General features: G+C 42.5%; 1 protein-coding gene across 2 annotated transcripts in view; it reads left to right on the forward strand.

Annotated features, from left to right (window-relative positions):
• Positions 1–21,603, forward strand: part of CAP2 (cyclase associated actin cytoskeleton regulatory protein 2) — a 167,164-nt gene that overhangs the window by 24,590 nt on the left and 120,971 nt on the right. For both annotated transcript variants that reach the window (XM_021937023.2, XM_021937024.2), the window contains 2 exons: positions 5,862–5,983; positions 10,924–11,024. In XM_021937023.2, coding sequence (XP_021792715.1) covers positions 5,863–5,983; positions 10,924–11,024 — 222 coding nt within the window. In that variant the 5' untranslated portion in view covers position 5,862. The remainder of the gene's footprint in view (positions 1–5,861; positions 5,984–10,923; positions 11,025–21,603) is intronic.

Raw genomic sequence — 21,603 nt, forward strand, 5'->3', positions numbered from 1 at the left:
ACACTTTGCTGTTTAGAAGCAAAAGAGTCGTTGTAAAAATGTTCAGAGGGAAAATATGTGATGAAAAACACGAATTACATACCACAATTTTCATTTTATGGTAACCGCACCTTCATGTAGACTTGAGAAAACTCTTTTAAACATGTTGGAGGAATAAGTACATGGACAGAAGAAAATGAAATGTTGGGGACAAAAATAAGGCTATACTGACCTGAAGTTTTCCGTTAGTCATTTCCATTGACCAGATCTTCTAGATGACTGCTTGACATTTCAAATATAACCATTCCCGCTGACAGCAAAATGAGATGGAATGACTTAATAGCGGCAGCTAACGTTTATTATTGACCATGTTCCAGACTTTCTCTACCTTTATACTTCATGGCAACCCTGTGTATAGTATACCTCCTGGCTCAGATGCAAATAGTCATAATTGTGTTAACTCTGGATACTGATCACACAAAAATTGTGATATAACACTATTGGGAGGACAAGACAATAGGCAATGTGCATGTAGGTAGTAGTGGGGACTGAGCAAGGAAAAAGTAAACCCTTGTATTTTTGGTGGGAACTCAGTAGATAATGCCCCAAACTGAAGAAAACCAAATAAGACACAGAGATAGAGTCATGTTATTTAGAGATAAGGAGGAGGTGGGGGGTGATTATCAAAGACACAGTTAAAATAATTAAAAATGATTGGCACTTATGACACAGAATGGAAGAGTGTAGAACTATTGATTCTTTAAATTATGTGCATGTTTAGCTTTGATAAAAATAAAAATTAGACTGGGTGCCATGGCTCATGTCTATAATCCCTTTACTTTGGGAACCTGAGATGGGCGAATTACTTGAGCCCGAGAGTTCAAGACCAGCTTGGACAACATAAGGAGACACTGTCCCTGCAAAAACTAAATTTAGAAAATTAGCCAGATGTGGTGGCATGCCCTGTAATCCTAGTTACTAGAGAGGATCTTTGGTGGGAGGATCCCTTGAGCCCAGGAGGTGGAGGCTGCAGTGAGCTATGACTGTGCCACTGCACTCCAGCCTGAGAAATAGAGTGAGACCCTGTCTCAAAACAAAAAACAAAAAACCTTGAAAAGTGAGGGGAAAATTCAAATAAGAAAAAAAAAAAAAAGACCAAAAAGGAGGATGAAAAAAATTATGATAAAAATACTCAAAAAAAAAAAACTCAAAACAGAATACCAAAAAAAAAAAATTTAATTCAAAACAAGGAATTAAGATTAATCTCAAGTACAAGTTTTCAAAACCTGATTTTTTTTTTTTTTTCTGAGACAGAGTCTCATTTTTTCACCCAGGCTGCAATGCAGTGGGGTGAACATGGCTCACTGCAGCCTCGACCTCCCAGGCTCAAGAGATCCTTCTGCCTCAGTCGTCCAAGTAACTGGGACTATAGGCGTGTGCCACCACAACCAGCTAATTTTTCAATTTTATGTAGAGATGGGTTTCGCTATGTTGCCCAGGCTGGTCTAGGACTCTTGGACTCTAGCAATCCACCCGCCTCCGCCTCCCAAAGTGCTGGGATTACAGGCGTGAGCCACCGGACCCAGCCCCTAAAACAAATCGTGAAAAAGAGAAAGTTGTGCGATGGTTATGTTCCTTCCTCTTTTTTCCCCACACACACTCACACTCTGCTCAGGTGTTTCTGTGTATCCTCTGGCCTTTCCTTGCCGTCGGCTTCTACTTGAATAGGATGACTAGCGACGATCTGGAGGACCAAGTTTGAGCTGTGTCATCTAACCCAGTCGCTTTATTCTCCAGCTGTGAATCTGGCTTCTCTTTGTTCCTCACTGGGTTCTTAGAATATCTTCTTTCCTACCATCTTGCTGTATCCTCCTATTCTGCTGGCCTCCTGAACCAAACTCCTCGGTCTATCCCCCTGGCTCTGACTCATTCCTTACCCTGACCTTGCTGTCTGTATTTGCTTTGACTACCCTATGAGTTTCCTCAACCTAATTCTTAATTCCTGGCTGCCACCTCCTTGTCAAAACTTGGCTAAATCCACTTTGGAATGCTAAGGCGGATGGGACTGCCTGGGAAGAATTTGGAGAATCTGCAGGTCTGCTCTTTCCTCATTCTTGAGAGCCAGGCTAGTGGCTGAGGGTATACGGAGAGAGAGAGGGAGAGAGGCAGAGAGAGTTTGGAGAGAAGAGGGCATGATCATGCCGACCATCCTGGGCCCCATCAGTCTCCTTGGGAATGCTATACCCAGACTATCTCCTGGTATAGTCTTTCTTTTATTTATTCTTCATTTTATCTTAGAAACTGTTCTGAAAGTTTTAAACCCAGAGACATCTCTCCAACTTCCTTGCATGAGCTGTATTTTGACCACTTTAGAGACTGTGGCAGAATTTCAGTCTTGCTCGTGGTGATTTTACATGGAGTGACATCTGAGTCGCTTTTCGACTGCATTCCACACCAATCTGTCCAGCCCTGCAGCTTGTGGGCTGACTCCTGTTGTCTTTCAACATACGGAGCACTATGAGATAGTGCGAGTTTGGGTCTTGTCAGGGAGTCTGATTAAGCCACAGTCAGAGACGGCAGTCCTAAGTGTGAAATGTAACAGGCCTTCTCAAGACAGCTTCATCTGTGAACTGCTGGAGGTGGCTGGTGCCATTCTGTTAGGAATAGGAGCTTGCTAACAAAGCAAACATTTTTTTTTTCTGTCGCGGGCTAGGTCTATGGTGGTAACATTTGGCAAGTTGAGTAACAGGGAACATAGATAACTGTGAACAGATGGGCAACTATTAAAAGATTTCAGGGGCTTTCATCATTTCTCAAATGGCCTTCACCCACCTACAGGATACCCAGTTCCCTTGCAAGAGGATTACGTAAAGGATTCAATTACATTTCTCTTTCCTTTTTTTTTTTTCTTCAATTGCGATGGAAGCACAAGCTCTGACGTGAAGAGGAAAAGAATAGATGAGAAATTTCTAATTTTGAATCCCCTTAGGATTAGATGCTGATTTCAGCTGTGCAGAGAACACTGCCCCATATTTTGCAAGAGTAACTGTTGCCAGTTTCAGGAGAGATGACTTTCCAAAATAGACAGTAAACTCCGCCCTCCACAGCCGATGACCATCTGACATTCAGACAGAATTACAGAGGTATATAAGCTTTTGAAACTTTTATAACCTTGCTTTTGAAAAACGGCAGTGGCACGTCATCACTGCGTTTAAGCTCAAAGCTGATGGACTACAAAACACATAAGAGAAATGTATTGCCTGGTCCCCTGCAGAAACATAAAATATTTATCCATCTGAGAGCAATTAAATGTATTTCCCCCTGCTTTAGGACAGCAGTGTCTCTGATTCAGAAGCATGCTGTTCCTCTTTTGCTCAGAATGATGCTTGGAAGGTTCTTAAGAGGGAGAAGAATTCCAGGCACTGATTAAGAGGAGGCATGTTGTCTTCTCTTAAGGGGCAGCAGCCTGATTTTGCCAAAAGCAGTCATAAGTTGATCTGGCCGAGGTTAAGGTGGCTATAAGCTAGATCTCAGGAATCTGAACAAATTAGATTGGGTTTCATTCCTCAGAGGTTGCCTTAATGACATATAGATTCTAGAGCCAATAATCTTAATATAAGTTTACAATTTTAGTGGGTACTTACCCTATGCACAGTCATTTAATTTTCTGTTTGGAAGCAGGAAGCATGGATACCCTGCCCCCTCGCCATTTTTTTTTTCTTCTAGACAGTGTCTTGCTCTGTCACCCAGGCTGAAGTGCAGTGGTGTGATCTCAGCTCACTGCAACCTCCACCTCCTGGGTTCAAGCAATTCTCCTGCTTCAGTCTCCCGAATAATTGTGTTTACAGGTACCTGCCACTATGCCCGGCTAACCTTTTTATTATTATTATTTTATTTTATTATTTTATTTATTTTTGAGATACAGTCTCTCTCTGTTGCCAGGCTAGAGTGCAGTGGCACAATCTCAGCTCACTGCAACCTCCGCCTCCCGGGCTCAAGTGATTCTCCTGCCTCAGCCTCCCGAGTAGCTGGGATTACAGGCATGTGCCACCATGCCCAGCTAATTTTTGTATCTTTGGTAGAGACGGGGTTTCACCAGGTAGGCCAGGCTGGTCTCAAACTCCTGACCTCATGATCCGCCTCTCTCAGCCTCCCAAAGTGCTGGGATTACAGGCGTGAGCCACCGCACCTGGTCACCCTGCCCCATTTTTATCTCCAGTCCTCTAATCAGCTTCAGTCCCTATTTATCCCAGCCAAGAGTACTGGGTAACTGAAGATCCCTGTCTCTACAAACCACCCCACCGAAGACTAAATTTTGCTTAAACATAACCAGCAGCCTTATAAAAGGAAAATAACCATTTGTCATATTTTAAATTAAAACCCTACATTCAGAATAATTATAATTTAAAATAATTCAGCAACAGAAACACCAAAACAAACCAATCAGTAATAAGTGGAAAACAATTAGCTCTTGGAGATGATGGCCTCTTTGTCTACTAAATGATGCTCAGGTTCATAAACTCAGTTCTCCTGGATTGGGCTGTTTGGTTTTATGTAATTGAGTAAACAAGGATTATCAGTGGGTTTAGTCTCCCCGGAGAATTTTACTTTAACAGAAGGAATTATTGAAAATACTGAAAATATGTTCCCACCATTAGCAGAAGAAGAGCTGGCAATGTTAATTTTTCCATATATGTTTTGTAGGCTTTTAAAAAGTAAGTGCTGCACATAGATTGTGTCATATAACAAAGAAGCATCCACGCAGGCACTTGGAAGCAGTATAAAGGGAGTGAATATTTGTGTATTACATACTAGGCTTGTAATAATCACCAATGGAATAGAAAATAAGCTCAATATAATGCCGATTTTTTTTTGTTCCAAGATTTAGGTTCTTTTGAATTTCACATATTTTTCTGATATTTAGAAATACTCTTTAGGTAGGCCGGGCGCGGTGGCTCACGCCTGTAATCCCTGCAATTTGGGAGGCCGAGGCGGGCGGATCACGAGGTCAGGAGATCGAGACCATCCTGGCTAACACGGTGAAACCCCGTCTCTACTAAAATACAAAAGTGGCTGCAGAGCGTGATTGGGCGGGCTCTGTGATCCCAGCTGCTTTCGGGAGGCTGAGGCAGGAGAATGGCGAACCAGGTAGACTTGCAGTGAGCAGGGTGTTGCACTCCAGCCTGGGCGACAAGTGAAGACTCCACCTCAAAAAAAAAAAAAAAAAAAGAAATACTCTTTAGGTAAATAAAAGACGCATGCACACATATTTATAGCAGGACAGTTCGCAATAGCAAAGATACAGAACCAACCTAAGTCCCCATCAACCAATGAATGGATTAAGAAAATGTGGTGTATATCCACTATGCAATACTAGTCAGTCAAAGACAGGAACAAAATAATGTCTTTTACATTAACTTGGATGGAGCTGGAGGCCATTATTCTAAGTGAAGTAGCTCAGGAATGGAAAACCAAATATCCTATGTTCCTCACTTATAAGTGGGAGCTAAGCTATGAGGATGCAAAGGCATAAGAATGATATAATGGACTTTGGGGACCTGGGGAAGGATGGGAGGGGGATGAGGGATAAAATACTACACATTGGGTACAGTGTACACTGCTCGGGTGATGGGTGCACCCAAACCTCAGAAATCACCACTAAAGAACTTATCCATATAACCAAAAACCACTTGTACCCACCCCCAAAACTGCTGAAATTAAAAAACAACAATAATACATACAATTTCATGGTTACAAAAATAAAAATAAAGCCATTCCCAGTGATTGTGTCTTCCTCCTTGCTGTTGTTGAGACTGATGGTGTTGGTTTGCTTATTCTCCCTGATGCTCATGCAGCCTCTGTTTGTGCCTGTGCTTTTCCAGAATGGCCAACATGCAGGGACTAGTGGAAAGACTGGAACGAGCTGTCAGCCGCCTGGAGTCGCTGTCTGCAGAGTCCCACAGGCCCCCTGGGGACTGCGGGGAAGTCAATGGTGTCAGTGGAGGTAGGGTCACAAACTGTTGTCATTCCTGGTCTTCTTGTGGGTCACTTCATTTTGTTTCCATCATTTCACTCTCAAGGAACATTTCTATTATCCTTCAGCTTCCCTACCCCTTCCATTGTATGTGACCATAACATTAACCAGAGGCAAGCAATCCTGAAAAAGAGAAAGGAAGAAAATCTTTCAACCCACAATCCACAAAAATTATCAGTATCTGTGCCTTTTAGAGACAGGGTCTCCCTTTATCACTCAGGCTGGAGTGCAGTGGTGCAGTCATAGCTCACAGTGACCTCAAACTCCTGGGCTCAAGCCATCTCCCCACCTCGGCCTCCCAAAGTGCTGGGATTACAGGTGTGAGCCACTGTGCCCAGCCTCAGTGCCTCTTAAGAGCATATTCATCTTTCGTTTAGTGTTCATACTGCTGTCCGGCACTCAATGACTAAATATATTATCTACATAATTATCAAAAAAGAAACTAATGTTCTTGATTAGAATGTAAATTGGAAGGAATTATCATTCCGTAGATTTTCATTTTAAAGAGAACAAATCACTAAATTTAGGAACTCAAGTTTTGAAGGAAGCTAGTGTTATGCAAAGACAAATATGACTGTGATGTAACATAACTACGTCATGGTGTTTTACCTTTGCCTATTCCTAACCAAATATGGTTTTTTGTTTTTTTTTTTTTTTTTTTTTTGAGATGGAGTCTCGCTCTGTTGCCCAGGCTGGAGTACAGTGGCATGATCTCGGCTCACTACAACCTCCGCTTCCCGGATTCAAGTGATTCTCCTGCCTTAGTCTCCCGGGTAGCTGGGACTACAGGTGCCTGCCACCACGCCCAGCTAATTTTTTGTATTTTTAATAGAGACGGGGTTTCACCATGTTAGCCAGGATGGTCTCGATCTCCTGACTTCGTGATCCGCCTGCCTCGTCCTCTCAAAGTACTGGGATTACAGGCGTGAACCACCCTACCCGGCCAACCACATATGCTTTTAAAACTATATCCTAATACCATACTGTAAAACATTTTTAAATTATATAATCAAAACTAAAAAGTTGACTACTTTCTCAAAAAGGGTACTACATATGGCAAACTCCAAATTATCTACAATAATTTTTCCAATTCCTTCTTGAATAAGGGACAAAGAAAAATTACAAGTAATTTACTTAATAATTTTTTTAACAAATAAAGGACAACCAATTAAATTTGAATTTCAGATAAAGAACACTTTTTGGGGGGTTATAAAGATGTTCCAAATACTGCATGGGCTATACTGCGTGTTATGCACCTACATCTAACATTTATTCATTGCTTATCTGAAATTCAAATTGAACCAGGCAATCTGCACTTAATATGGCAACTCTGTTCTTGTCACATGGGCTCCTCCTCCTTATCTGACCCATATGGAATCCTGTCAGGTTTTTTTGGGCTGAGAAAAGCCGTGGGGAAGAAGGGACTTCAGAAAAAGCTTTCACCAGGAAAGAACTACATTGGTGCTTCTAGAGTTTCAGGCGAATTTGGACCCGTGCCTGTATTACATACCATGGGACAGAAATTACTGTGTGAGCACAAATGTGCTGGCTGGTTTATTTCCCCCCTGAACATAATGAAAATTAAAATGCTTTGAATGAATTGAAAGGGGGTGTTGTTTTAAGGAAGGCTGCCAGGAGCCTGTAAGTTTTTTCCGCTCCAACTGAGACACATCTATGATTTCATTTTAAGCCTCTTTTTGTTAACTGTATACAGTTGGCATATGAGATTCAATAAACCTTACTTGTAAGAAAATATTTTCATCCTCTCTTCAATAACTTTGTTTCATTATACTGTTGGCATCAGGTGATTAAAGACATTTCTCTAAACTACTGACCACAAATGTTAAGCCTTTGTTTTGTGAATACACAAAACAAAGTTAAAATCCAACTACCAGGAGATTATTTAGTATTATTGAGTAAAGAAAAAAAAACTCAATAATTTGAACCTCACTTATTCAAAGAGGTACTAGACTGAACTTGGTACTTTGTAAAAAAAGATTTTTTTCTAGGAAAATTAATAGGCTTAGAATTAGAGGGTATGTAATTAAGTTATTTAAATTATTTAAATGTTTAAACAGATATTTCTCATATAACAAATCATTCCAAACCAGTTATTAAAGCAAAGCTCTTCTAAAACAACTTAGCCCACAATTTACTATCCTACTTGAAATGAAGTAGGATAATTAGTAAATTGTCTGAATGATATCCATCCTTAAAACATTTTACTAATGCTAAACACCACCATTTCCATTTCTTCTTAATTAGTAAGTTTTGACAATTTTCTAAATTCTATTTTTGACAAATCCACAGAACAACCTTTTACCTTACTTGTAAACATCATTATGACAATGTTATAGCAAAAGTTAAGTTTTTTTTTACTTTAAAAGAAACTTTTGGCCAGGAGTGATGGCTCCTGCCTGTAATCCCAGCACTTTTGGAGGCCGAGGCAGGCAGGAGATCAAGACCATCTTGGCTAACACAGTGAAATCCCATCTCTACTAAAAGTACAAAAAATTAGCCGGGCGTGGTAGCGGGCGCCTGTAGTCCCAGCTACTCGGGAGGCTGAGGCAGGAGAATGGCGTGAACTCGGGAGGCAGAGCTTGCAGTGAGCCGAGATCACCCCACTGCACTCCAGCCTGGGCGACAGAGCGAGACTACATCTCAAAAAAAAAAGAAACTTTTAGAAGGAACATAATCCCTTACAAATGCATAATAGGCATAGATCAAAGGACCACTCTATTTTGATACTGGTATTATGATGTGCTTTAGAAGGTGAGTGCTTTTTGTTTTTCTCTGATGACAATCGGATAAGTTCAGCTCAACAGTTGAAGAAATATTTTTGCGTTTTTACAATGTGACAAACACCATGCTAGGTGCAAGAAAATTGAAGATGAATTATACGCAGTACTAATGCTCCAGAATCTTTGGTCTCAATGCATTACTATTCAGGGCCCCAAATTCTTTGATTAAGGGATGCTCAAAGGATGCAGTTTGGAGAGAAAGACAGGTCTGCCTGCAGGAGGTGTGAACAGAGCTGAACGATGAAAGGAAATTGGAACATATTCCCTTTTATCATTGTACCTTCTGCTCTGTCAGAAGAGGACTCTGACACATTTCTGAAACTTTCTCCCACTTTAAATACTCAGCAGAGACCGCACCCCACCTCCCCCGCCCCTCACCCTGTGCCTCGCCTGGGGCCTCTTCCATAGCAACAAACAGGTTTATCTGTTTCCAAAGGGATCCATAAGGAGCCTTTGGGCTTGTGTCCTTCTTATGTTCCAGAAGTTGTTACATACTGTGCTGTGAACTTTAAGGTAACTTACTCAGCTTCAACATCTAGTTTCAGCATCCTGCTCAGAAGTTACAACACACCTGCAGAGAGCCGTAAATAACATTTCCATCACCCTTTGGGCCCGTGGAAATGGGTAATTGGGAAAAAGAAAAAGAAAGACACTCACCTAATAGTTTTGTGAGCATGGATGATATATTTGTACAACATGAAGAAAGGAATCCTAGGTTTTGGTTAGAGTTTTCATAGTTTCTCAGTATTGTATTTCTCAATATTAGGGACATGAAATCAGGGACTTAGATTTTTTTTCTGTTAATTAAAAGGCAGGGAAGGAAATGCAGAGCACACCTGTTGGGCAGTTGCCACTTGAGCTTTGCCAGTAATTTGGCAGCTCTGAACCCAACGGGTATGGCCTCAGCAGTCAGTTTCACTCCCACTGTGGTTGTCCCCCCGCCCCCTGGGGGTGAAGAAGGAAGAAAAGGAGTGAAATCAGCTTTCTTTTCCTCCTTGCCCAGAGTTCATTATTACCTTCTGACTGTCCTCGGTAATCTTGGGATTGATTGTAAGGGCATTACAGCACCTGAGCAGGTGGCTATGGAGGAAGGGCCACTGGCTTTGAATGAATCAGCTGGGTTCAGGTTTTGGATCTGCCTTTTGTTTGGTCTGTAACTGTGGCCCAGTCAAGTGCTGTGTTTGCAGCCATTTCCTCATCTGTAACATTGCAATGGTGCTACCTACCTCCCTGGGTTCGGAGGGAGTGAAATGAAGTTATGTAGCGTCTTTACTCAGGACGATGAAAAATAGGAAAACAGTGTTTTCCGGAGCTGTTGAGAAATGTTTAATAAACATTGATTGAGATCCAGGCATGGTGGCTCACGCCTGTAATCCCAGCACTTTGGGAGGCCTAGGTGGGTTGATCACTTGAGCCCAGGAGTTCGAAACCAGCCTGACCAACATGGAGAGACCCTGTCTCTACAAAAAATACAAAAATTAGCCGGGCATGGTGGCACACTTCTGTGGTTTCAGCTACTTGGGAGGCTGAGACTGGAGAATCACTTGAACCCAGGAGATGGAGGTTGCAGTGAGCCAAGATCACGCCACTGCACTCCAGCACAGCCTGGGTGATAGAGAGTGAGACTCTGTCTCAAGGAACAAATAACAAAAACATTGATTGGGTGAAGGAATGACTTAGCGAATGAATTAGTGAGAATGACATTGATGATATTAAACTTCCATATTGCCTATGGCAAGACAGTCCCAGGTTTTCTTTTCTTTTTTTTTCTTGAGATGGAGTCTCGCTCTGTCACTCAGGCTGGAGTGCAGTGGCGTGATCTCGACTCACTGAGATCACCTCCACCTCCCAGGTTCTAGCGATTCTCCTGCCTCAGCCTCCCAAGTAGCTGGGATTACAGGTGCCCACCACCACGCCCAGCTAATTTTTGTATATTTATAGAGATGGGCTTCACCATGTTGTCCAGGCTGGTCTTGAACTCCTGACCTCAGGCGATCTGCCTGCCTTGGCCTCCGTAAGTGCTGGGATTACAGGTGTGAGCCACCGTGCCGGCTAGTCCCAGGTTTTCATTCAACTGCCAGGGAATAACAAAATGCTCCTTTCCCCAAGGTGTGGCACCCTCCGTGGAAGCCTTTGACAAGCTGATGAACAGTATGGTGGCCGAGTTTTTAAAGAACAGTAGGATCCTTGCTGGGGATGTGGAGACCCACGTAAGTACTTTCCTCCCCTGTTCTCAGTGGAGAGTTTAAACTTACCAGCCCAGCCTCTGACAACTCTAAACAGCCTGAGGAGATCTTTATTTATTTGTTTTTTTACTCTGGCTAGGCAGATGGTGGCTAAAACATTCATTTGCCCATTCATTCATTTAATTGTTCCTGCAACGCCTATGGATAGAGCCTTGCCCGGCACTGTTCTGGAAGCTAGAAGCATGGGGATGAACAAGATAGGCCACATCCTGCTCTCACAGAACTTCCACTTTAGTCTGGGAAACAGATGATATATACAAATATATAAACGAATTCAGGTAGTGTTAAGTACAAAAAGAATAAGAAAGCAGGGTCATGATTTAGAGTGCTGGAAGCAGGGATACTGCTTGAGAGAGGAAGGTGTATCTGAGGTGACACTGAGCAGAGACCTGATGGAGAGAGGTAGTGAGCTGTGGAGAGATGTGGGGAAGAGAGTTTCAGGCAGAGGGAACAGCAAGAGCAAAGGCTCAGAGCAAGCGTGGTGTGTTCCCAGCAGAACAGAACGTCTGGGAGAAGATAAGGGAGAAGGATAACAAGGGCTCAGAGTACAACATGCTCTTCTAGTCACAGTGAGGGACTTGGCTCTCCTTCCCACTGTGATGGGAAACCACCTGGGGTCACCGGGCAGAGGACTCAGGGTGATTTGATTTATGCTTTAAAAAAGTTCCCCTGGTTGAGCTGACTCAGTCACCAGCCACCCTTCTTCTTTCTCTAAAATGCGGCCTGAGGATATCACCGCACATCCATTGGGATGGCTACTATCCAAAGAACAGGAATTAACAAGTACTGGTTAGGATGGGGAGAAGCTGGAGCCTCTATGCACTGTTGGTGGGAATGTAAAGTGGTGCAGGCATGGTGGAAAACAGAATGTTGGCTCCTCAAAAAAAAAAAAAAAAAAAAGAACTACCATATGATTCAACAATTTCACTTCTATGTATATCCCCCAAATTTAAAAGCAGCATCTCCAAGAGACACCCATGTTCATAGCAGCATTATTCACAATAGCCACGAGATGGAAGCAACTCCAGTGTGCACTGACAGATGCACTAAATGTGGTCTTTACATACAATGGAATATTATTCACCCTTGAAAAGGAAGGAAATGCCGTTACATGTTGTAATATGGATGAACCTTGAGGACATGATGCTAAGTGAAATAAGCCAGACACAAAAAGACAAATACTGTATGATTCCACTTATTTGCAGTACCTGGGGTGGTCAAATTTGTGGAGATAAAGTAGAATGGTGTTTGCCAGAGGCTGGAGGGAGCAGAGAATAGGAAATTGTTCAATGAGTGCAGAGTTTCAGTTTTCCAAGGTTAAAAAGTTCTGGAGATTGTACAACAATATGAATATACTTAACACTACTGAGCTATACACTGACAATGGTTAAGATGGTAAATTTTATGTTATGTGTATCTTACTCTAATTTTGAATAAAGTAGAGCCTGAGGAAAAGCAAAAACACAGAGTTTGATAATCTCTGGATTGGAAGAGAACTTTAAAGCTACCTAAGCTAGCCTGCCAGTTTTAGACACTTTTCGTATTTTAAAACATATTAGCATCATCTCCGGGGTTAGTCATTGTTTGCATGCATTTAGTGAAAATCTAATGTGATAGCCAAACCAATTAAAAACATAAAAAGACATTTGTCACTGGATTCTTCTTTTTCTTTGACCTTTGTTTCTCACTAAGGATTGAATTCCAAATCCACCTACCTATAGATTTCTCAGCAACAGCACAATCCTGGCAAAACCATTTTCAGTATAGATTCACAGAAAATCTGATTCTTCAATAAAGTTGTCGTTTGGGGCTTAACAAAAAAGTATAAAGGGATTCTCTCTTTGCTCCCCTCCCAATTAGACATCATATGCAACACACAACACCAGTCTCCCAGGGGATCCAGTGACTCCGGTTATGCCAGAGGCTCCAAGATTGTAATTAAATAGGTGCTTATCTCATCATATTGCAATGTATTTGTTTGCCACATCTGAGAAAAACAAAGATACTTCTCCATTTCTGTTGAAGTACACCCCTTGGTGAAAGAGACAAGCCTTGATATATATGAGTTCTGGAAAAACCTGGGCACTAAGAAGTGTCCGCATCAAATATATCCCACAGCTCTATCGTTACTACTCCAGTCTGTTCTTTTCCTCAGTGTTTTTGTTTACAAGAAACCTTGTACGTAGCAAGAGAGTGGCTGAGCCTCTTATATTCTGAGACATGATAACTCCTGAATGCTAGCATACACAAAGGAATATTATCTGTAATACACTGAAAAAGATGCTTGAGTGATTAATGAACATTTTCTCTCTTCAACACTATCACAGTAATCATTGTATCACTATGGTTACTATTAATTAATGTCAACATTAGACTTCTGATGTACACAGTACATTATAACTCATTAGGAGTATCTCAAAAATTCTAGATAGAAACTTTTTATAGGAGAATAATGAGGCCTATAAATAAGTGTATTTAACTTTGCATTTTTTAAAAAAGATTTGTGTGCTGTCTTCAAATTGCACAGTAAACAGTCCCTTTAAGTTCTTTTTAGAACAAAGTGAGATATAAAGTGTAGCTTGATTAATATTAAGTTTTTCATCTCTTCATTCATCAGGCTGTAAACAGGATGACTCAGATGAAGGAATATTCTCAATAACGAATATGTAATGCTTAAGGAAATGTTATGTTCTCACTAGTTTTTAAAAAATAGAGGAAAGGAAGGAAAATAATAAAAGAGGGAAGGAAGAAAGACAAACAAGAAAGAGAGAAAGAAAGAAACACTTGTCATCTGAAAGTTTAGACTCCAGCTCTACAACACAAAGAAAAGTACAGGCAGCTATAGTCCATCTGCCCATGACTTTAATACTTTGAACATGCTGTTTATTTTTTCTCTGGCTTATAGAACCATGTGTCATTGGCATTAAGCTTGCAGCTGTTGCCTCTCACATCAGCCAGAAGTGGGGGCTGAACTTTATTCCAAGAACACACCTGTTGCCTAGAAAAAAAGCCCTCACATACCTGATTGTACAGGATGGAAATTTGAGAGTGACACAAATGTGCATCATGTTAAATCCTGTGCCTGGGCTTAAAAGCCATTTCACAGATACCAGTAAGGAATAAGGGCAGCCAAGCTATGATTTAACGTCTGTCTCGATGTGTTGGCTGCTGGTTGGGTTTAATTTACTGAACACTCAATAGTCTATTGACAGAACGGACCACAAAAAAGGGGAACTAATAGCTACAATTAGGAATCTCTGCTGAACCAAAGAGCATAACAGGTTTAGAAAAGATTAGATCTTGTAAAGCCTTCTTGTGTGCAACCTAAACCAAAGGACTTGTTTAAACTACTCTTCAACCCAAGAACCATGACACAGCTTGCACCCCTTTTAAAAAACAATAGATAATTGTATGCATAATTGCATACATGCATGATTTTATAATAGATGTTGGGTAAATAGAGTTCTCAATGTCAAGAAGCAGATCCTCTAGAAACTGGGCCTATATAAGACCTAGCCCTTGGTTGGACATCATTTATCCATAAATAGATTTATGTGATTTGGGTTTGTTTTTTTTTTTTTTTTGAGACAAGAGTCTCGCTCTGTTGCCCAGGCATGAGTGCAGTGGTGTGATCTCAGCTCACTGCAACTTCCGCCTCCCGGGTTCAAGCGTTTCTCCTGTCTCAGCCTCCCAAGTAGCTGGGATTACAGGTGTGTGCCACCACACCTGGCTAATTTTTGTATTTTTAGCAGAGATGGGGTTTCACTATGTTGGCCAGTCTAGTCTTGAACTCCTGACCTTGTGATCTGCCCTCCTGAGCCTCCCAAAGTGCTAGGATTATAGGTGTGAGCCACTGCACCCGGTCATTAGGGTTGTGTTTTTTTTTTGTTTTTTTTTTTTGAGACAGAATCTCGCTCTGTCACCCAGGCTGGAGTGCAGTGGCATGATCTTGGCTCACTACAAGCTCCGTTTCCTGGGTTCATGCCATTCTCCTGCCTCAGCTTCCCGAGTAGCTGGGATTTCAGGTGCCCACCACCATGCCCGGCTAATTTTTTTGTATTTTTAGTAGAGACAGGGTTTCAAAGTGTTAGCCAGGATGGTCTCGATCTCCTGACCTCGTGATCAGCCAGTCCGCCCGCCTCTGCCTCCCAAAGTGCTGGGATTGCAGGCGTGAGCCACCGTGCCCTGCCCATTGGGGGTTATTTTTTAACAAAGCTATCCTATTGTTAGGAGTCATGGTGGAACTGATCTCAGGTCTATTTCTAATTGATGTGACAAATGTGAAGCAGCTGCACATCATAGCTTTTCCTAACCCAAGTCCTTTTTGGAGATTTCTAAAACTTACATTTTAAATGTTTCTGGGAATCTGGAATATTTATTTCCTGTTCTTGATTGAAATGGATTTAAAAAACTGTTATTACCACATGCTCTCACTAGTAAGTGGGAGCTAAACATTGAGAACACATGGTCACAAAGAAGGGGATAACAGACAGTGGGCCAACTGGGTGGTGGAGGGTGGAAAAAGGGTGAGGATCAGAAAGTACCTGTCGGGTGCTATGCTCATCACTCGGGCGATGAAATAATCTGTACACCAAACCTCCGCGACACAAATTTACCTACATAACAAACCTGTATGTGTACCCCTGAACCTAAACTAGAAGTTTAAAAAAAGATAGCATTTTAAAAAATAATTCTTATTAATTATTTAAAATGAAAGAACCACAATTTGAACAAAAGGGCAATAAAATTCAACTAAACGTAACACACATAAAGCATACTATGATTAAATCACATGCTGCACAATATTCTGTCCTTGAGTTCCCTGACTTCTATAAAGGATGAACATGATCAGAAAGTTATTAGAGCCTCACTTTTGATGGGTCACGGTCACTATGCTAGATGTCCCTAGTCTTTACCATTTATTTAAATCATCTACAAAATAGGTTGCTCATTTTGTACCATGCTGTTCAGTTAATGAGTTCAAAGAGTGGCAAAAAGAGAAGTCCCTCTTCCTCTGACTTGCACTGGCAGTTTGTATTAATATTTGGAGTTAGAGTGGCCTTGCTTTTGACAGCATGACCTTGAGCTAGTCCCTTCATCTCCTTAACGAGGCAGAACGACATAATTTATCAGGGCCTCTGGCTCCCAATAGCCCATGCACCTGACTCATCAGTTCTCTCAGCCTGAAAGCATGAGGGAGCCATTCGGTTTCCAAATGAAGAGCTTGCAATAGTGTGGCCTCACCACCATTATAAAGAGCATCTTCAGCCATGCCAGGGAAGATACCCTGAGAAACAAGCAGAAGGAACCACGTCAGAAAAAGGATACACAGAACACTAAAGACAAAACGTCTTTCCACTCTCCTGTGGTATAGATGAACATCTGGCTCCTTCATCTAAAAGGACCTGTAGGCCTCTACCAATCTGTGCTTTCTGGTCCTACGAGTTGTCACATCTTCCTTTACCTGAATCTTATCTCTGAAACATATAATAACCTTACATCTGGAATATATAGTACAAAATATCTGCATGTGTATTTTACGGATGGTATCTTGTATTCTTTCAGTTCTTTCGATTCTCGAAAACATTTATGGATCATTTGTACTCATTTAAAAAGTGACCATTTACATTTTTGGTGCTTTAGAATCTGTGTCTATACAGGATCCCCATCCCAAAAAATCTTATCAGAAGCACCACTGTGGGGCTGACTCAGCAAACCAGCCCACTCCACGTCGATCTCCTCACCTCCCCACTCTGCCTGCAGCCAACTAGCTCTCCCCATGAACTTCCAGTTTCCTGTTCTCTGTTTTAATTTGAACATTAATTTTTATTACCACTAGATGTAGAATGTCTTGGCAGTTGCAAGCCCGAAGAATCTGTATGTGTTTCAGTTTCACCAAATGACAGAGATCCAAAAAATGACTTGCATCAAGAATTCTGCCTCTGGGTTTCATCCAGGCTTTAAATTGGGCATCTTCTTTCTTACTGTCTTAGCCATTACCGATAGCCAGAATTTTTAGAGAAGGAAGCATTTAAAAGTCATCCATTCCAGTTATCCACCCATCCACCCCCTTGGCTTGCTTGCTTGTTTTCTCTCTTTTTTTCTTGCTTCCTTCTTCCCTTCCTTTCTTCTCCCTCTTTTCTTTCTTTTCCTTTCTTTCCATATATTTTCATCCTTCTTTCCTTCCCTACTTCCTTCTCTCCCTTTTTCCCTCGTTTTTCTTCCTCTCTTCCTTACTTCTCCCTTTCTTTCTTTGCTTTTCTTTTCTTTTTCTTCCTTTGTTCCCTCCTTTCTCCTCCCTCCCTTCCTTCCATCTATCTGTCTGTCTGTCTTTCTGTCTTCTACAGAGAAGAAAACTGCAAATTAGAGAGGCTAAGTGATGTGTGTGGTGTGTTAAAGACCTCAGCAATGCTGTGGCAGAGCCAGGAATCTAGTCTCCAGAGTCTCTGTCTGTCACCTTGGCAGGCGCCTACTTTAACCTGCAGTAGGATGGCCCCATCACCATTCTAAAAAGCATCTTCAGCCATGCCAGGGAAAACACCATGAGAAGCAAGCAGAAGGAACCATGTCAGAAAAAGGATACACAGAACACCGAAGATAACACATCTTCTCTTCCTGCTCTCCTGTGGTATAGACGAACATCTGACTCCTTCATCTAAAAGGACTCTAGGCCTCCACGTGTCTGTGCTTTCAGGTCCTACAAGTTGTCATGGCAGCTGTGTCTCCCGCCACCCTTGTGGTAATTGACTGCCTGGTGAGAAGCAAGACCGCACTGACTTGCCTCCTTCCTCACTCCCTCTTTCTAGAAGAGGAGGATGGGTCTCCACGACCAGGCTCAGGCTCAGGGCAGAGGAGAGGGTGGAAGGCTACTGTGCCTCTTAGTGACCAGGAGAACGCTGCCTTCGGGACAGAACTCTGTCTCTCTGGATCTTCATTTCTGCTCCTTTGCACTGGCCTGGGCTCGGCCTGGTCATTACTCACTATGCTGTTGGCACCAAATTAGCAGAATTCAGAAAACTCACAGATAGATCAGCCTCTGTTATCATGTCTTCCCAAGAACGGGAAGTTTTATTCTCAGCACTGAACACATAGTTTACTACCAAACATGCTTCAATCCACAGCCCATCTCCTGCTAAATTTCAGGCCTTAACTGGACATCCCTGTGACTCCTTTTTTACTTAAAGTTTGTTTCTAGAGCATGCAATCTCCATCTATCTCACTGAACATCCTGATTTCATAAACACACTTAGAGCTTTGGGGACTGACCAATAAGAAACCGGACTTGAAATCAAAACCAGACTTCAAAGGGCCACTAGGCCTCACCAACCACAGGATTGCCCCGTCTACTCTACCAATGAAAAAAGTCATCACCAAGATACCTTGCTAAAACAACGAATCAGATTCCATGAGTCTCTAAGGTTAAGATGATACCTGCCCTTTTTCTTTTTCCTGGACAGCAAATATGCTTGCTGCCGAACTCTTGCCTCAGTGTTTTTCTTTCTGCTTTTTTAGTAATTTAATTTTTTTTTTTTTTTTTTTTTTTTTTGAGACGGAGTCTCACTCTGTCACTTAGGCTGGAGTGCAATGGCGCGATCTCAGATCACTGCAACTTCCCCGCCCAGGTTCAAGCGATTGTCCTGCCTCAGCCTCCTGAGTAGCTGGGACTATAGACCTGCACCACCAAGCCGGGCTAATTTTTGTGTTTTTAGTAGAGACGGGGTTTTGCTATGTTGGCCAGGCTGGTCTCGAATTCCTGACCTCAAGTGATCCGCCTGCCTCGGCCTCCCAAAGTGCTGGGATTACAGGCGTGAGCCATTGCACCCGGCCTGATTTAATTTTTTGAGTAAATGTTTGCATGGGTTAAAAAATTGAAGCCAGGAAAAGCACTGCATGTACTTTGTATACTAATGTACGTGTTCATCCCATTGCCCGCCATACCCCTGAAGGTGACGAGTTTTCAAGTTACTTATGTATCCTTCCAGTGTTTATTTTTGAAAATACATTTATTCTTATTTTCCTTTTATGACTAGACGGTCACCTCATTATATACACAGCTTTGCACCTTGTTTTCTTCATTTAATATATTCTGGAGATCTTTTCTGTGAGTCCATCGAGCTTCTTCACTGTTTATTACAGCTTCAAAACACTCCTCTGTGTAGATTATCACTGTTTATTTGACCAGGCCCCTGTTGCTGGACGTTGGGATGTTTCTAATCTTTTGCTACAGTGCATAAGAATGTATGCACAGAATTATCTGTATACACAAGTATATCTGAGGATAAATTCTCCAAAATGGGATTCTTGGGTGTACCAGTTAGGGTCCTGGAAGGATACTCATGGATGGATCCTGTGAGTCTCTGAGGTTAAGATGATTAAACTCTTAATCTTGGCATGGTCAAACTAGGGACTTTTTCTTTCTTTCTTTCTCGGCTCACTGCAACCTCTGCCTCCTGGGTTCAAGTCATTCTCCTGCCTCAGCCTCCCAAGTAGCTGGGATTATAGGTGCGTGCCACTCTCCCAGCTAATTTGTTTTTTCTTTTGTGTTTTTAGTAGAGACAGGGTTTTACCATGTTGGCCAGGCTGGTCTTGAACTCCTGACTTCAAGTGGTCTGCCCACTGTGGCCTCCCAAAGTGCTGGGATTATAGGCATGAGCCACTGAGCCTAGCCCAAACAAGGGAATTTGAGGAGAGTTTAATAAAGGGACTATTTCCAAAGCTGTGAGCAGGCAGTCAGGAAACAAGAAATCATAAAGTACCCAGGACTACCAGTCACAGGAATCACTGCTACACCGAGGTTTGGAGAGGAAGAGAGAGGGAGGCGAGTATCAGAACCTTCCGCAGAGAGACACAGCCACGCGATGGAGACCAGCAGGAAGAACCAGGGGAATAAAGGCCACCTCCCGCTTGCCTCCCTTGCTCCAGTCTCCTGTCAAGCCTTCCACTGAACCCAGTGAGAATCCAGGAGCCAAGGAACCTGTGGATGCTGATGCCTTCTAGGTCAGGGGTCCCCAAACCTGTTCAGAACCAGGCTGCACAGCAGGAGGTGAGTGGCGGGCAAGCTTCATCTGTACTTACAGCCCCTCCCCATCCCTCATTTTACTGCCTGAGCTCCGCCTTCTGTCAGATCAGTGGAGGCATTAGATTATCAGAGGAGCATAAACCCTATGGTGAACTGCACATTCAAGGGATCTAGGTTTTGTGCTCCTTATTAGAATCTAATGCTTTATGATCTGTCACTGTCTCCCATCACCCCCAGATGGGACTGTCTAGTTACAGGAAAACAAGCTCAGGGCTCCCACAGATTCTACATTATGGTGAGTTGTATAATTATTTCGTTATATGTTACAATGTAATAAGAATAGAAATAAAGTGCACGATAAATGTAATGCATTTGAGTCACCCCCAAATCATCCTCCTGCTCTGTCTGTGGAAAAATTGTCTTCCATGAAATTGACCCCTGATGCCAAAAAGGTTGGGGACTGCTGGTCTAGGTGGTTGGCCTGGAGCACAGAGCAGGGTGCAGCGGGGTAGAGAGTGGGTCTAGAGCAGCAGAACAGGGATGGGCAGGATGCTGGGTGATGGGAAGGGCATTGTGCTTTTGAGATCGATTGTAAACTGCCTTCCATGGGGAATATGCCTGTTACACTTTCATCAGCAATGGGTGAGTGTGTCTGTTTCCCCAGACTCACCTACAGAGGGGGACGTCAGTGGAGTTTTGCCAGTCCGATAGGTGACAAACGGTATTTCTGTGTCGTTTTCAATTTGTATTTTTCTTACGATGAGTGAGGTTGAGCACCTTTTCATATGTTTAAGGGTCATAGGCTGGGCACGGCGGCTCATGCTTGTAATCCCAGCACTTTGGGAGACCGAGGTGGGTAGATCACGAGGTCAAGCATTCGAGACCAGCCTGCTAACACAGTGAAACCCCGTCTCTACTAAAAACACAAAAATTAGCTGGGCATGGTGGCGCACACCTCTAATCCCAGCTACTCGGGAGGCTGAGGCAGGAGAATTGCTTGAACCCAGGAGGTAGAGGTTGCAGTGGGCCGAGATCGTGCCACTGCACCCCGGCCTGGGTGACAAAGCGAGACTCCATCTTGAAAAAAAAACAAAAAAAGACATTGCTTATGTTTTTTTTTTTTTTTTTTTTTTTTTTTTTTTTTTTTTACCACCCAGAAATTTTTTTACGTAGGAGAATTCATTATAAACATATCTTTTTTTTTTTCTTTTATGGCTTCTAGATTGTGAGTTGTCATTTAAAAGGCTTTTTCTGCTGGGTGTGGTGGCTTACGCCTCAAATCCCAGCACTTCGGGAGGCCAAGGCAGGCAGATCACGATGTCAGGCATTCAAGACCAGCCTGACAAACATGGTGAAACCCCGTCTCTAGTAAAAATAAGAAAATTAGCCGGGCGTGGTGGTGCGCACCTGTAATCCCAGCGCTACTTGGGAGGCTGGGGCAGGAGAATCGCTTGAACCTGGGAACTGGAGGTTGTAGTGAATTGAGATTATGCCATTGCACTCCAGCCTGGGCTACCGAGCAAG

This window comes from Papio anubis, chromosome 6, assembly GCF_008728515.1.
Source record: "Papio anubis isolate 15944 chromosome 6, Panubis1.0, whole genome shotgun sequence".
NCBI lineage: Eukaryota > Metazoa > Chordata > Mammalia > Primates > Cercopithecidae > Papio > Papio anubis.